At 39.8% G+C, this 16,167-nt stretch overlaps 1 protein-coding gene across 1 annotated transcript in view; it reads right to left on the bottom strand.

The window, feature by feature from the left end:
• The window catches only part of usp43a (ubiquitin specific peptidase 43a), a 196,018-nt gene that overhangs the window by 103,227 nt on the left and 76,624 nt on the right, over window positions 1-16,167 (bottom strand). Inside the window, exons 5-6 of the mRNA XM_012873168.3 lie at window positions 12,359-12,494; window positions 9,337-9,481 (exon numbers count right to left, since the gene is read on the bottom strand). Of these exons, the coding sequence (XP_012728622.2) occupies window positions 9,337-9,481; window positions 12,359-12,494 (281 nt within the window). The remainder of the gene's footprint in view (window positions 1-9,336; window positions 9,482-12,358; window positions 12,495-16,167) is intronic.

The following is a 16,167-nucleotide window of genomic DNA, read 5'->3' as shown; positions in this document are numbered from 1 at the left end:
AACAGGCACAGACCCGCAGGACACTACGACCTTTGTGACAGCTGAGCTCTTGATTTTTCTGCTAACAGCAAAATAGAAGATTAAGGGGGAGACCCGCTAAACACACCTGATTCAAACTTAATCTTTCCTCTCTTCTTAATCCAATTTCCTTCCTGCTCGCCTACCCCTTAACTGCACCCAGCTCATCTCCTGCTCCCCCCCATTTGATCCACAATAAGGCGGCACAACTATTGCGTCACGGGTTGCCACAACATCTGCACCACAGCCGTGTATTAAAGGAAAACAACGCATAAGATCGACAAGGCTGCAGTTATTTGAACAGCCCAGGGGATTTTGCACTTAGTTGCATCACACCTTAAATGTTAATCCAGCATTCTAAAAGCAATGAAGGGGCTTGTAAATATGTTGCAGAAAAATACAACGACGTGCTCTAGAAGAGACTGGGAAAAAAAATACGTCATGAACTCCTGTTTACCTCTTCGTTAGGTTACCACGAGTAGAGAAGCTCGTTAAATATTCAAGCTGTCCTTTCAGGAACAGTTTAGTGGATTGTTGCTAATTTATCCGTGTTCTCTCGCAGATACTGAACGTGTATTAAACAAGTAGAGTGCCTTCCTCTCAACACAGAACGACACACTTAAAATGCAGCTAACAAATAAAAGACAGGCTCAGAGGTTTATGTTGCCTCCGTCTATGTAGAACCTTTTTTTTTTTTACATCATTAGAAGAGGACACAAGACAACATGTTGCTCTCACCTGTCCTCTCCGCCACAAGATAGATCCGAGTTTGAGGATTTTACTCATTTCAAGAACAAGAAAGCATCAGATGATTTTAGCAGAGCCGTGCTAACGCTCCGTGCTGCTTTGAGCGGTTGGACTCATTTTCTCATGCAGCTTTATCGCTCCATTTACATTATGTCCAAATTGCTTTGGTTGTTGAGGACGAAATAGGAGGCAATTGTGGCGCTTAGAAACCTAATTGATTTTTCGGTGTTTTCTATCGCACGACTGCCGTTTTTCCCAGAAACGCGAAAGCTCATTGATGTAGCAGACAGCAGCACTTCAGCCGAACGTGGAGCGACAAGGACAGACACTTATGACAACAAGGGAATCCACTGCACACCAACAACTTAGTCTGGAATTAGTGAAACACAATTATGTTACACGATGCTGAGGTTTACACGATGTTCCATTATTGGACGGCTATTCAGAAATCTTGTCTGCTGATTTACTGTTAGAAAATCTGCATCTTTTTAACAGTAAATATAACAGTTATTGATAAATATGTGAGTTATTCCCCCTAAAATAGCACCAAGGGACCTTGCTTCGCTATTCTTTAACTTGTATATATAACATTTTACCTTCAGTTATATATGTCGCACATTTAATAATATTAATCTGATATTAATTCAAAATATATAAGCAGCAAGCAGCATTGCTAATTAAATATTAAAACAAAGGTACGGTATGTTGTTTTTTGGAAGGATTGATAGAAAACTGCTTAGTTTTGGTAGAATAAACATTGTAGCACAACTTCTATTTGCAAAATTGAATTAGATAAGCCTATGATCTCTGTTTAGAAAGAAAGAAAACAAAGTGGAGGTGTTTGACCGTAATGCATATACTTGTGTCTGGGGTGGAAGTCAAATTGGATATCAACACAAATAAGCTCAATATGTGAGGCACCGAGGTGGACGGCTGATTGTTTTTGGGATCGATTTCAGCTGCAACAGCTGGAAACCGTGTAATATAAATGGCAGTCGGCTCCTTTGTACCAAACTGTGCTAAAGTCAGACATGCCAAAATAAATGGACAATAGGTAAGGACGAATTAATAGCAGTGGTGTTCCAAGCATTATCTACACATAAACTTTACACACACATTGATATTAAGAAACATTAGGTGGTTTAAAATGACTTTCTTTAAAACCTGGGTGAGATAGAGGAATTTTAGAGGCCTTTACTGCATGTTCATTATTTGCTTCCACAGGATGCGCCATTTTTCTTAATTTACCATCAGGAATACGTTGACATCACCGGACCATTGATGACTATATGTTGACAATAAATATAAGAAGGACTTAGTTCAAGGTTGAGAACATTTCCAAGAGTTAGCCCTTCAGAAAACTAAAATAAAGAAAACTGATCACACATTAATGCAATAATGTTGAGAGTCACTTTAAATAATGAAAAACTCTAAACAAGGACAACCCAAAAGCTTGATAATTTGCAGTGTAAATGTGTTTTAGTAGTAACTATATATTAATGTGTCTATTTCGTTGCAAATATCAATCAATTGGTCAGAACCTTTTTTGTCCAAATTTGGATCCCTGTTTTTTGTAAAACCTTGAGTGATAGAAATTTCTCACCAGGAGCTATAATATACTGTATATAAATAAATATAGATTTCTGGTCGTACTGCAGGGAGTGGTCATTATTTATATTGGGAATATATCTCATAAGCAGGAAAGAACAGTTTATGTGACATTTTTCTTTGTTAAATAATGACTGAAAATAGACAACGTAACACAAGAAAACACTATAACAGCTATCCTCGACTCTTACTACGGATTATAAAATTATTGTTTACACTTTTTGGATTATCTGTCATCCTAAAATCATCTCAACAAAGACTGTAATATCCTTTTGAATGGACTTTTTTTTTCTTCTTTTCTGCACATGCCACAGTAAAAACAATGTTTTAGAGAATGTAAATTTACCATATGCTGTAAACATATTACTGATCTAAATAATCTCTACAAATAAGAAAGGAAAACTTAAAGATTCTGTTTTCAGCCTATGAGGGCACAAGATGAACCCTAGACATTTCAAATATGAATCCTAGCTCTTTTAAGAACGGCGCAGCTTTTTGATCTATTGCAGTGTGATTGATGTGACAACCGTCTCACAGAATTGAAGTAGAAACATCAATGCAGTTTGAATATTGTTGAAGATCTTTTCTGCGCCACATCAGCCAGCCGGTTTCATAGCTGCAGTCAGTAGCGCGTAGAACAATGTTTTATGGATGATCTGTCTTTCACAACGACTCCTGGGTCCTGCTTGATAAGAGGATCATGACCATCGAGACCTTTATTTTGTCACCCATGTTAAAAAGGAGCAAAAAAAACCTGCTTGGTTATGATTAAGGATAAAAATGTGGGTAAAAAAGAATCTTTGCTGAACATGACTTATTACTATTTTTTTTCACCCTGCTGTCTCCCCTCCTTTAACCAGCACCTTTTCTTTTTATCTTTCTTTCTCTGTTAAAATTAGTCCACAACTATTGTCATTCTTCTTCCTCGTCGTCCATGTTTATTTACTCTGAACTCACGTTTCATCCTGAGAGGTTTTGCAAGATTTCCCGTCTGACACCTGAACGATCCCGAGTGAAATCTGTCCGTGTGGTGTGTTGTGCTCGCCGTGTGAGCAGACGCCACACACAGTACGAGCAAACCTGTTCTATCTATGATTTTATTTATTACTACATAACATGTGGCGTCTCTCAGGCTTTAAAAATCGGCTGATATCTGACAAGTAAAACATCATTTTCTGTTGCAGTGTAAAAAAAAAAAGGAAAAAAGAGGTTGGAAGATTCATCGCACCCAGAAGAGGGAAACTATTATCTGCTAGTGCGCCTACAAATCCAGAGGGGGCGTCATCGTAATTTGAATAAGGTCTCAGTTTTCCGTGTCGCTTCCTGCTGTTAAAGCTCATCTTTAGACATAAAACACACTTATCTGGGTTGAGTGTGTTCCGAGCTATGACCCTAAGCTCTAGATTTTTGTCTTAGACTCCACTTCACAGTCGGTAAGGGATCAATAAATTGTGACGCTGCTGAGACAGTACAGCATTATTAAGTACCTAATCTGCAATTTAACAAAAAAAGGGAATTTCGTCAAACTCAGACAGCTTCTCTGTTTCAGCCTCATAAAGTCCACCTTCTGGATTATTTTCACAGAGAGTAATAAATTACTTTTTGCTTGCATAAGTGGATTTTCTGCCGAATCCTAAACTAACCAGACAACTTAAGTACACAATAAATACACCCGTGATGAATTACCACCTTCAGCACAAACCCAGTCAATGAAATGAGACATGAAATGGGATTTTGAGCCGGCGCTCTGCAGGTTTCATATTAAATCTGTCTGTTCATACATCTTACCCTCTGTGAAAATTTCATTGGATTTGTATGCAGCTAATTTACACATTATATCCAGTTTGCCTTCATACTACGGCTCGTCTAAACAGACAGGATAATCACTATGAATACACAGTTCATTCTGAGAGAGTTAAGGAAGCAATCAATCATCATTTAAATGTATGGACTGGTGGAGTGATTGATAAAGCGACATAAGGATTGATAGATGCTTTATAAATTAACGGACGGATGCTACGTTAGACATGTGGAGTTCTTCTATTGGAGCAGCTAAGCTTTTGGAATTCATATCCATCATATAGACAAATATATATGTTGTGAATCTGTGGTAGTTTATGAAATCCAAACCCTCCGTGAAGAGATTTGATGTTAGTAACATTGTATATTTCACCTAAAAATTCCCTATTCCCTCTTAAGCCCTGCCCCTTTTTTCTAAATGTTTCCTCAAAATAACATGCTTAAGTGTAATCACGCTTTATTCAGCAATTACAGACTCCATTTAAATAATTTTGGTTTAATCTTAGATAATCTGTGGATAACAAATTAACATTTTTTTAATAAAGGTTAATTGAAAGTAATGAACTTGGGGGAAAAAAAAGGTTGAGTTCCTCCCCATTACCGGGGACTGCTGGGCTTAAGGGGTTAAGGCTTTATTTTAATGGTTCTCAATTCCTTTTTTGGTATTTTTTCCAAGATAAAATGCAGTAGAGTGTGAATTTACTGCAGATATTTGCATATAGGTCAGACTTCTGATATGGAGTCTGAAACCACTAATTGTGGGAAGGTAGATGGATGAATGGATAGTGGGGGCCTTCAATCAATCAATCAAACAACTCCAATTGGCTTGTAATTGTTTGTCATTTAAAGAGAAAAGCCATCCCAGGTAACATCCCATCTCCGATGAAACAGAGATGATAGATATTCAAAGGTATGACTGATTCAACTAGCCGTGGATGATGCTTCATTCTTCACCCATCCTGAGAATCTGACAGAGCGGTGGAGCGGTGGTTTTGGGCAGTTAAGGTGCAACTCACATGTGGAAAATGTTTCTAATTTACTTCTCTATCTACATGAGAGCACAGCGAAAGTAACAAAGATGTATGGCTTTGAGGAAAAAAACTATTTCACAAGATAACTCACAGGACAAAGATAATCTCAGTAAATCCCAAAAAAGCTGTTTTCAAGTAATGTTTCCATTTATTACTTATTTAGAGATAAAAGCAATCCATGGATTCTTTTGTTCCCTCCTGATCAGTCAGTGATCATCTCCGGGAGTCATTTTGGTTGGCTAGCCAATCCAAGAAAGATTCACCACTGTTTGTGGATAATGTCTCTCACTGTGGTTCAAGGGAATCATCAAGCCTTTGTAACCCTTTCCAATGTAACGGTATTCAGTGACTTTGTTCCGAATCTGTTCTTGATATTTTTAGCCTACTTCATGTTGTCGGACAGGTCCTCTTTAGGCGATTTCTTGATTCTACAGGTCGGAAAGTAATCAGACCTTCGTGTGGCTAGAGAAATTGAACACACCTTTCCAAAAAAGGTTGTTAAGCGCAGAGAATTTATGATTTAGCAGTTACTTTTTTCTTGTAGGGACTGGTTGATTTGGACTGATTTTCCCCCTTTAAATTAAACTTGCTTGAAAATTGCTTGGAAATTGGTTTTGTATCTACTCTGGAATAAGCATCTGGGAATAAAATTCGATTGCCCTGAAACTCTTAAAAAAGAACACAGGGAACTTGTGAGGGGGTAATGTTTTTGTAAAGCACTGTAGGACCATACTGAGGTTTTTTTTGGTAGCTGTTGTCACCAGAGCACCTCAGCTTTGAAACTATTTCTGCCATCTGTCAAACAGCTTGGTATATTGTAGCGTAGGACCTACATTACTTTCTAGATGTGGCAGAATAAAAGAGCCGCTTGCCAACAAAAGTTGCAATAACTACTCAGATCTTTACACATTAACAACTGCTTGGAAATGTGAAAAAGCACAACCCCAATGGACGGATAAGGGCTGTAGAGATGAATGGGGAAAAAATCTGATGGTGAGAGAAAAATGGATGGACATATAAATCCTAATGTATGAATGTGGGACTTGACTTAATGACATTTTCTGACCTCATGATTGACGAAAGACCATCATTCATCACAATAATTGTGTGTCCAACAAAAGAGAAGTCTCATTTAGCAGAAAACACTTCCACGCGATTCGTTCCAAGAGTATTTCTGCTTATATGTGTGAAGGGCCTCCCCTTGTGGGCTAAACATTTACGACCCTCTTCACTATAACTGTGACAGATTTATTACCAACATGACTTGGTAAGTGGCTGCGGAGGTGTCTCTTAATTCATCCAGTCGGGTATTCATAAATCTAAGCACAGTCACGTTGTTGGGACGTACCCTGCTTCTATGGGGAAGCTCTAAAAAGACAACAAACTGTTCTAGGATAACAACCTGGACCTTTGGCCAAGTTTATAAGAAGTCTTATATTTCTTTTTAATTATTGAAGTTGATAGAAAACTCAAAGAAATCAATTTAGTGCATAGACTGTGCAGTAACTTTGGAAGCATAATTTAGCTCAGACATATCTTAGTGTCAGGCAGTCCCCCTGCAAACTGTGAAGATGTTTGAGTGGGTGAAGGGACAGCAGGAATGCCTCCCTGTCAGGGCTGAACCATTTTGGCAAATAATCTAATTGCGATTTATTATCTTAATATTGCAATTTAATGCAATTTTTTTCCCCAGTTTAATTTATCATGTCTTTTTAAACATATACAAACAACAAATCATTTTGTTTCCTCGCTGTGTGGATTAGTTGCTAAAAGACCCACAGCGTCTAAACTCAGAGCAGAAATGATTGCATTCTGCCTACAATATATTTCAACCAAAATTGCAATTTTGACTTTTCTCTGCATTAACCACAAGCAACAAAAATGGCCTCTAAACAAAGATGTTTGTAAACAAGGACTATTTAAAACAAGAACTTTTAATGTTTCTATTAATCAGAATATCATTCAAGAGAACAGCTCTTAATTGATTTGGACATTAATCATTGTTGAACATTAAGTGCAAAGTACAACCAACAAGCAAGTCTATGTATTAAACTGATTGACTTGTACTTAATGCTATGTATGATTATATAAACTCTAAAACAAGTAATACAATTAGATTATCTCACTGCTGCAACTGTCTTCCCTTCCATGTGGAGGAAAACCCACTTTACACATTTTACCGATACCTAAAGGACGCGTCTGATTCACTAATTGTTACATAGCCAAAAATTGCAGACCTCTGCGATTTGGAAATTGCGTTTTTTTTAAATCGCAATTATATTGAAAATGCGATTAATTGTGCAGCCCTACTCCCTGAGAGAAAAGTTTAGAGCTTTCTGTTTCTTATGAGCACAGAATTCAATTACAGAATTACAACTCTTCTTCCTCACTGGGAGCTGAATTCTCTTAATGGCTTCAGAGAGCAGAGGGTTGACGGTTAAACGCCAACCCCAAACTGACCACAGAGAATACCACTAACAATATCTCAGCGACCGTAATTACACAGCACACTGAAACCTCTTTTAGACACGGCCACTGATCTGTTAAAGGCGTGCTTGTTTAGCGTTCTGATACAATGTGTGTCGCTACAGACAGAGTCAGCCGGCCGGGATGCAGCGGGCTGCAGGGATTTCTCAGAAGCATTGGTCCGGCTTTGATCTGACCTTTGAACCTCGGTCTGAATGGTTAAGGTGAAGGTCTAAAAGAGAGACGCACAGAACCTGCTGTTTAAAGACGGTAATGCTAACTGCACTAATCGCTAATAAATCACTACAGACGTTTTTGAATCACGTTGTCTATTTTAAAGTACTAGTTTAACGCTGTTTTACAATAACTCTTCTCTTACATGTCACGTCTGCTTCTAATAGAAATAATCCATGACTGCGTACAGCAGGAGGGACAGGAAAATAGTATTTTTAATGATTTTAATTCGGGTTTCTTAAAGAGCAGTCAGATCTCAGCTAAATTGGGTATCAGAAGGGCAGAGATGTACAAGAACAGCAGCTTGGAAATCGGACACAAAACTCTAATGGTTAAAAAAATACAACAAAAAATAATGCAACCAACACACATAAATCTGGGAAACTATAATGTTAACTCAGAAACCCTGTGCATTCATTGTGTACTTAAAAGCAGAGGACCTTGCACATCAGAAGGACAAACTTTAAAACCTTTTCTTTTCACTTGAAATGCTTACATTTGACTCTGTTTAAATTATTTCAGACAGCTCTCTAACAAAAGAAACTCACACTTATAACCAGTGGTAGTTATTTTAATGCAGAACATGTGGCTCCAGGGATTTAGGGGCTGCTACAGCACTCAATAAAAAAGATCTCAGGTCTCAGTTTCACCCTCAGCAAGTTTTCAACTGCTTATCTCAGCTCATTTGACTGTCCACTTTAACACTGGCCATAAACATTTTTCATTTTTAATCTATGTGAAAAGCTATGCAATAAAAAGCTTCTGGTTTGTGCAGGATGGGTGTTATAGGAGGAGGGGTTGTATGTTTTGCAGTGAGTGGGGAAGGAGGAAGAAGAGGAGACCCAAAAGGAGGATCTGGCCCACGGTGTCATTCATGCTAGGACCGCCACTGCTCATAACATCCCTGTCTTTTTCCTACTAGATCCTCTGTTTGTTGCTCTTCTGGAGGAATGTTGTAAAGGTTACTATTCAGATGCCTCAAGATTTTCTCAAAGCTTTAGGGAATACAGTTCTAGACAGTAAAATAAAACCCAAAGTGATGCTAAACCTTCTGACATTCCACCTTAAGCTACATAAATTCAATCAGCAGAGGCTTTCATGGGAGACGTTACTCCAGCAAACCTTTATACTTTGAACGAAGCCGCCATTGAGACATTAATTTGAATTTAATCTGTTAGGGTGCAGTAGTGCATGACCAAACAGAATGAGAGCACTTTCATCTCCAAAGTAAACTGTGTGTGTGTTTAGAAAACGGAGTAATCACTGAAATGGGCTCGATAAGAGTAAAACACTGGTACAGATGTAATGATCATTAAGTGAGACTGAAAGTTAATCCCAAGTACAATTTGAAATGATAGGGAGACAAAAAATAAAGTGCTAAATGAACGCACGAGCAAGGAGCTTCTAAAGAGCAGCTTGTTGGCAGGGTTACCTGAGTGTGGAGCAGTGCCCCCACGGCTGCCGCTAGGTGGAGCCTGGAAGGCGTAGATGACGTCGCTATCGGCGATGGCGGTCAGGTCGTCGTCGTCTGCGAAGGACCGCTGGAAACCGGTGGAGTAAAGTTCTGACAGGATGACCTGGGCCGCCGAAAGGAAGGCATCACGGACGTCAAATGTTTTTCAATCGGTGTGGCAATACATCTACGCAAAGTTATTTATTTTTCTTATGCGTGCATTATGAAGACTTTTAGCTTTAGTTCAAACGTTCTGCCGTGGCATTTGCTGTCTCTTAATCTGCATGTATGCCCTCTTCTGGGACGGTCTAGTTTCCCTTTTTACTCGCTTCCCATTTCAAAAGGACTGATTTTATACAACGCCTTTCTAGTCATATTCACCCAACCCTAGAGCCACATTCAACCAATCGCACTCACAGTCACAGACACATTCACACACTGATGCGTAGATTGGTGGGCAACTTGGGGTTAAATGCCCAATGAAGCTTGAAGACCTCCGAATAGCAGTCCAGCTACTCTTCCCACTGATGTGTCGCCTGACTGAGAACCTCTCTGCTTAGGAAGGTGGCAAGAAATCGTAGGTTATGGTCCTGTGGTTCCAGTTGTATAAAGTTTTTTAATAACTGTTCTGCCTACAGATATAGACCTGAGCAGGAAAATATGAAGATCAGCACAGCTGCTTTAACTTGAATGTTGTCTTCTTTCCCATATTATAGAGAGATTGTCCTCTGTGTCACCTCATGTTTACCCCATTGTTGAAGGACTAATCAATTTCAAAGTATAGCATTAGTCACAGGGTGTATTTATTATGCAGCCATTTCTATGAATTTTAGTAAGAATGGCAATGGAGGCTTTATTATAACTATCATCCCCACAGAATAGATGTTATCAAATTCAGGTTTGGGTTTTGCTAAAGCTTTCAATGTAAAATAATGATACTGCATTAAGAGAATTTAATTATCTAACAACTTTTCAAGGGCTCCTATATTCACGTGGCATATCTTTCAGGTCCCAACTCCAAGCATATTTAAGACTTGAGTTTCCAGAGTAGTCATTACTTATAAGCCTGTTTTTAAAGTATAAACAGGTACATCTCAAAATCAGAATATTGCTTAAAAGTGCAACACGTTCTGCCAGTCATCTCAGAAAGTGAAACTCATATATTATAAGGAAACATAAAACATTGAGTGATGTTTCTTGTAATTGGGATGATTGTGTCTACAGATAATGAAAACCCAAAATTCAGTGTCTCAGAAAATTACAATGCTGCAAAAAAGTTTATTATTTGAAACTCATGGTTTTACACCCTAGACAGCTAATCAACTCAAAACACCTGCAAAGGTTTCCTGAGTCTTTAAACAGCCTCTCACTCTGTTTCATTAGGCGACACCGTCATGGGGAAAACCGCTGACTGGACAGATGTCCAGAAGACGGTCACTGACACACCTTTCATAAGGACGGGAAGTCACAAAAGGCCATTTGCAGAGTTCTGTATCCAAGAATATTACCAGAAAATTGAGTGGAAGGAAGAAGTGTTGTAGGAAAAGGTGCCCCGGCAATAGGGAAAGGATTGGTAAGCAAAATCCACAGAGTTTCACAAGGAGAGGACGGAGTCGGTGCATCAAGAACCACCCAAACACAGACTAATACTAAACATGGGCTTCACATGTTGACATGTACGGAAATGCTTTGGTCTGCCTTGAAGTCACTGTAAACTGTAAAGATCTATTTTACGTTTTTATTTGCAGAATCATTTCTTCACATGTTGACATGTAAAGCCCTGTGCCCAGAGACAGCCCTGAACCAGAGACGACCTCAGAAGCGTCTCACCTTGGCTAATGAAAAAAATAAACTGGACTGTTGCTTGATGGTCAAAAGTCCTGTTTTCAGATAAATGTAAATTCTGAATTTCATTTGGAAATCAAGATCCCAGGGTCAGGAGGAGGTCAGTGATGGTTTGTGGTGTCATGTCATCTGCTGGTTCTGGAGTGTTTTAAGAAGTCCACAGTCAATGCAGCCGATTCCAGAGCACTTCATGCTTCCCTCTGCTGAGAAGCTGTATGGAGATTCTGGTTTTATTTTCCAGCAGGACTTGACCCCTGCCCACACTGCCAATGGTACCAAAAGCTGCTTTAGTGATCATGGTGGTCCTGTTCTGGACTAGCCAACAAACTCCCCTGATCTGAACCCCATAGAAAATCTGTGGGTTGTTGTCAAGAGGAAGATGAGAGACACCAGACCCAAGAAGGCAGAGGACCTGAAGGCCACTATCAAAGCAATCTGGGCTTCCAGAACACCTGCCACAGCACACCGATGCAGTAATTCATGCAAGAGGAGCCCAAATCAAGTAGTCAGTGCAAAGAAATGGACAGATTTTTCAGAAGCCTGACATTTGTGCTTAAAACATCATTTACTAATTGGTCTAATATGATATTGTAATATTCAAAGACACTGGATTTGGGGTTTCTTGAGCTGTAAGCCATATTCATCAAATATATTGAAATATTTGTTTTTCTGAGATGACCGGTAAAAATATTGCACTTTTACACAATATTCTAATCTTTTTAGAAGTACCCGTATACAAACATTTAATACTTAGTGTATAGGTGGATAAATGAACGGCTGCATAGACAGATAAAAAAAATAATTTTGCCCTGTACTTGAACTCTCCTGTTGTCTGAACTCTCATTGTAAATAAAGTAGAAAGCTCTTAGTCTGTAAAGTGACATAAATATTGTTTTTCTAAATAAGTTTTGTCTATACCTGCACAAACCAAAGACTAAAAACCTTTTTTTTTTTTTACTACAGGGGTAATTTTGCAACCGTCCCTATCTTTTGGCTCACTTAACAAATATCTCCCAACCCTAACGCCATTCATCATCTGGAGTAACACAGGTCAGGAGTTGACGAATAGGTCCACCTGAGGAACCTTTTCTCTAGGCCTTCTCCGTGCTGATGAAATGCACCCAGGTGAGAGACAACAGTGTGTGTGTGTGTGTACCTGATCGGGGGAGATGTTGCCCTCTGCCGCTACCATGGCTCTCAAGGAGGATACAGGACCGAACAGAGGTACAGCGAGCCCAACCCGCAGGTACCTCTGACCCTTTGTGCTGAACACCAGCGTCACACATATCGGCCTGCGGAGCGGATGGGGAGCACAAACCGATTAGAGAGATAGTAAGTCTGTGTGTGTGTGTGTGTGTGTGTGTGTGTGTGTGTGTGTGTGTGTGTGTGTGTGTGTGTGTGTGCCTGTGATTGTAAGGTGAAGGTATGGGGCTGAGTAAGATAAATGAGGAGGCAGGGCAAACTGTTCAGCTCTTCCAGTTGTTTGAATTGCTAAACCTTCATTCCCAGGCCTGTCATACTGAGCATGTAACATATTCGTATGCAGGCACAGATGCAGGTATTCCAGATGTATTGCCTAGAAATGCACTTCCACAGCAACTATGACCTGTCACAAAGCCAAACAGAGATTAATGCGTCTGTCTGCTGGATCCAGGAACGGCAGCAGCAGCAAAAATCATGTTTGCTCATCACGTGTTTAGGCTCAGCTGAGTCCCGCTCCTTAACAAATAAATTCATTTTGTAAGATGGTTCTATCAATTTATGTTGCTTTTGTAATGTTTTATGAAACTATTCCTACCCTAAGGACTATTTTCTAAAATAATGATTCATTACAGCTTCAAACTTCCGTGCATTTTACTGGGATTTTATGTGATCGACTGACCCAAAGTAGTGCAGAATTTTTAAAGGCAAAGACAATTATGCATATGGTTCGCAGAATGATTCTGTCATCATCTCTACTTACTCAGAAACTTGTAAAATAAAATCCAGCACAACCAGTTCCTGTCTAAAGTCTCCTCATTTTTAAATAGTAGATAATTTAATCCCAATCTAAATCCAGCCATTCCATTTTTGGCCTCAGAGGACTTTACTGGACAAACGTAGAAAACGGAAAACAGCGGAGAGGTGGGGGAGGAAGTTGTGGAGAAATATAAAGTAGGATTAGGTTATGAAGCAATATTGCAAGCTTCAAATATTTTAGAGCACACTGTTCAAATAATCTGAATAGAAATGTGTACAGTCAGGCGCAGAGCCAGTGTCCCATTACAGAGGGAGAGATCCACAGTTCAGGTGACAGAATCTGTCAACAAGAAGACATCTATGGAATTTCCACTCCCCAAAGCTGATTGTTGAAAGAAGTAGTCGGCCTCAAGCCATTTAGGGGACACAGCAGAAATCTGAAAGTACACATTCTGGTCACTAAAATGTAACTTGTTGACATTCTTTCATAATGCCATGCAGCGGAGAAAAACCAAAACCTGAGCAGAATATTCACAATGAGTAACATGTAGGTGGCAACAGTGTTTTTAGATGGTTTATTTTTTCTTTAGCATAAAACCTGTCATTGCTGAAGTGGAGATCAGATAGAGGTTCACCAAGAGCCAAATCTACAATTACATGACTTTCAGAGGACATGTGCAAAATCCATGTTTTAGCCCTTAAATGCATTTTATGTATTTAGAGTCCAGGAGAGAAGAAATTTTGAATTCAGTCTCTCCAGGTGCTGCATAGACATCTTAATATTCTGCTTGGGTCGTGGTTTTTTGATCTGTTCACTTTTCTCCATTCTCCATTCATTATGTTTTTTAAACAATTACGTCACAAGGTCAAGGACCTACAGCTAACCAATTTCCCTAACCCGCCATTTTTATTTCTCGCCACATTTTTCTAGTCCAAGATCATCTTGCTGTAAACCCAGAAGGACATAATTTTCCTCAGGAAGTACAGTCTGCTTTGGCCCTTCTTGTAGATGGCTTCACAGTTGCATTATCCAGATGAACACCGAGGTTTTTATACTTGTCCACCACCTCCGCTTCTTCTCCCAGGATGGTACTAGCGTTGCATAAAATTTCCTGTTCCCCCCAAAATCTACAATCATCTTCCTTTTTTTAATTCTCATTCAGGATGAGATGATTGTTTCCACACCATGCCACAAAGCGGTCCACCTGCAGTTGTTGGGTCCATCTCTGATGCAGAAATCTGCAGACGACAGAAGTCTGTCTTTTATTGGAAGTCTGAGGTGTAAACAGTGAAAAGGAATGGTGAGAGTACGGTCCCCTGTGGTGCTCCTATGCTGCTGACTACCTGGTTAGACACACAACACTTCAGTCTCACAGAGGGTGCTATGTTTCATTCTCTGATCCAGGTGATTGTTGAAGCCTCCACCAGAGTTTTCTGGAATTTTGAATCAAGCAAATCAGGCTGAATTGTGTTAAATACACAGGAGACATTAAAGAAGATGATCCTCACAGTGAGAATCATTAGTTTGGTTATCCTCCACGGCAACAAGCGAACTACAAGGGGTCCTGATAGTTGCTTCTTTCCTTAATCAGGTGGGGAGAACAGGAGTCTCTCTAGGACTTTTATGATGTGGGATGTCAGGGCAACAGGTCTATAGTGACTGAGTGTTGACTTTTGTTTGGTACCAGAACAATGGAGGAGGTCGTCCACAACAGTGGAACCGTCTCCTGGGTCAGGCTAAGGTTGAAGAGATGCTGTAGAATCGCATACAGCTGCTTGGCACAGGCCTTCAGGGGTTTACGGGTGAAATAATCTTCTGGACTTGCAGCCTTGTCCTGATTCAGTGTCTCCAGCTGCACCTTCATCTGACTTCTATAGACAGACAGGCAGGAGGAGGAGGCAAAGCATCAACTTCCCTGATTTAGTTGACAAAGATGTAGAGAGAGACGGATTCATGGCCAAGGTATAAGATAGAAGATTTGAGGTGTGACAGAAAAGCAGTGGTTTTAGCTGTGGGCAGAAGTGGAGTATGCTGAGCTCATTCCTGAACTCAACCTAGTGTTCAGTTCTCCGGCTCTGTCCTGACTTCCATCTGTCTGGTCCTCCTTCTGCTTGAACACTGTGATATTCTTGATCCCTGACCACACTTTTCTGAAGTTGTTCCTGCTGGGTCCCTTTCTCCAACGTCTTCCTGTACACATCCTTGCTGCCTCTAATCTTCACTTCTGAAAATTCCTCAACAATTCCCCGTCTCCCTCATTGAAGGTTATTTTTTGTTGTTGCTTACATTAAGGTCTGTGTTGCAACATGATAAAACTGATTTTTTTTTTTTTTTTTAGGGTTATCAATATTTTGCAACGCATAGTTGTCGGGCAAAAAAGAGAGGACAGCCTCTTCTTGAGCTAAGAATTTCACATTACTATAACTTGACTAGACATGTGCAACATAATCATTAAAAGAGTTATTGTCCTCAATGCAGCTTGTGTATGTAGAGACATGCCATTCTTACAGCAATCACTGGCACCTTCAAGGATGTGACTGAAGTGGAGAAGATCTAACCAGCACATAAAAAGGACAGAAAGCAGGGAGGAGAATAAAAAGGAAAAAAAACAGGAAGCATAGAGAATAATACTAAGTACAGAGGAAAGTAGCTAAGGTTATTATGCCATTTCATCTCAGATAAAGATTTGTAATCGCTGAAACAGCCACTTCCCGTTTCCCATCATGCATTATTCAGGTGAGCACCATGTTAGCAGTCACAGGGCTGACAGGGCAAACAGCCTGAGGGGGGGATCTGAGCCGCTGTTTTGGTTTGGATGTGTAACTTCAATCTGAGGCACATGGGCGGAACAGTAACTAGAGATGTCATCTTACAAATGAGACTCTTTAGATGCTCTTACTCTGCTGGCTCAGAGGTAAATCCTATTTCAACCAATACAAAAAAAAAAATACACGGCGTGTTTGCAGCAGAATCTAATTAAATAGCAGCTTCAGGAAGCATACCAC

Source organism: Fundulus heteroclitus, chromosome 5 (genome assembly GCF_011125445.2).
Source record: "Fundulus heteroclitus isolate FHET01 chromosome 5, MU-UCD_Fhet_4.1, whole genome shotgun sequence".
Classification (NCBI taxonomy): Eukaryota; Metazoa; Chordata; class Actinopteri; order Cyprinodontiformes; family Fundulidae; genus Fundulus; species Fundulus heteroclitus.
The sequence above is the reverse complement of the archived record's forward strand: the minus strand, read 5'-3'. Positions and strand labels throughout refer to the sequence as shown.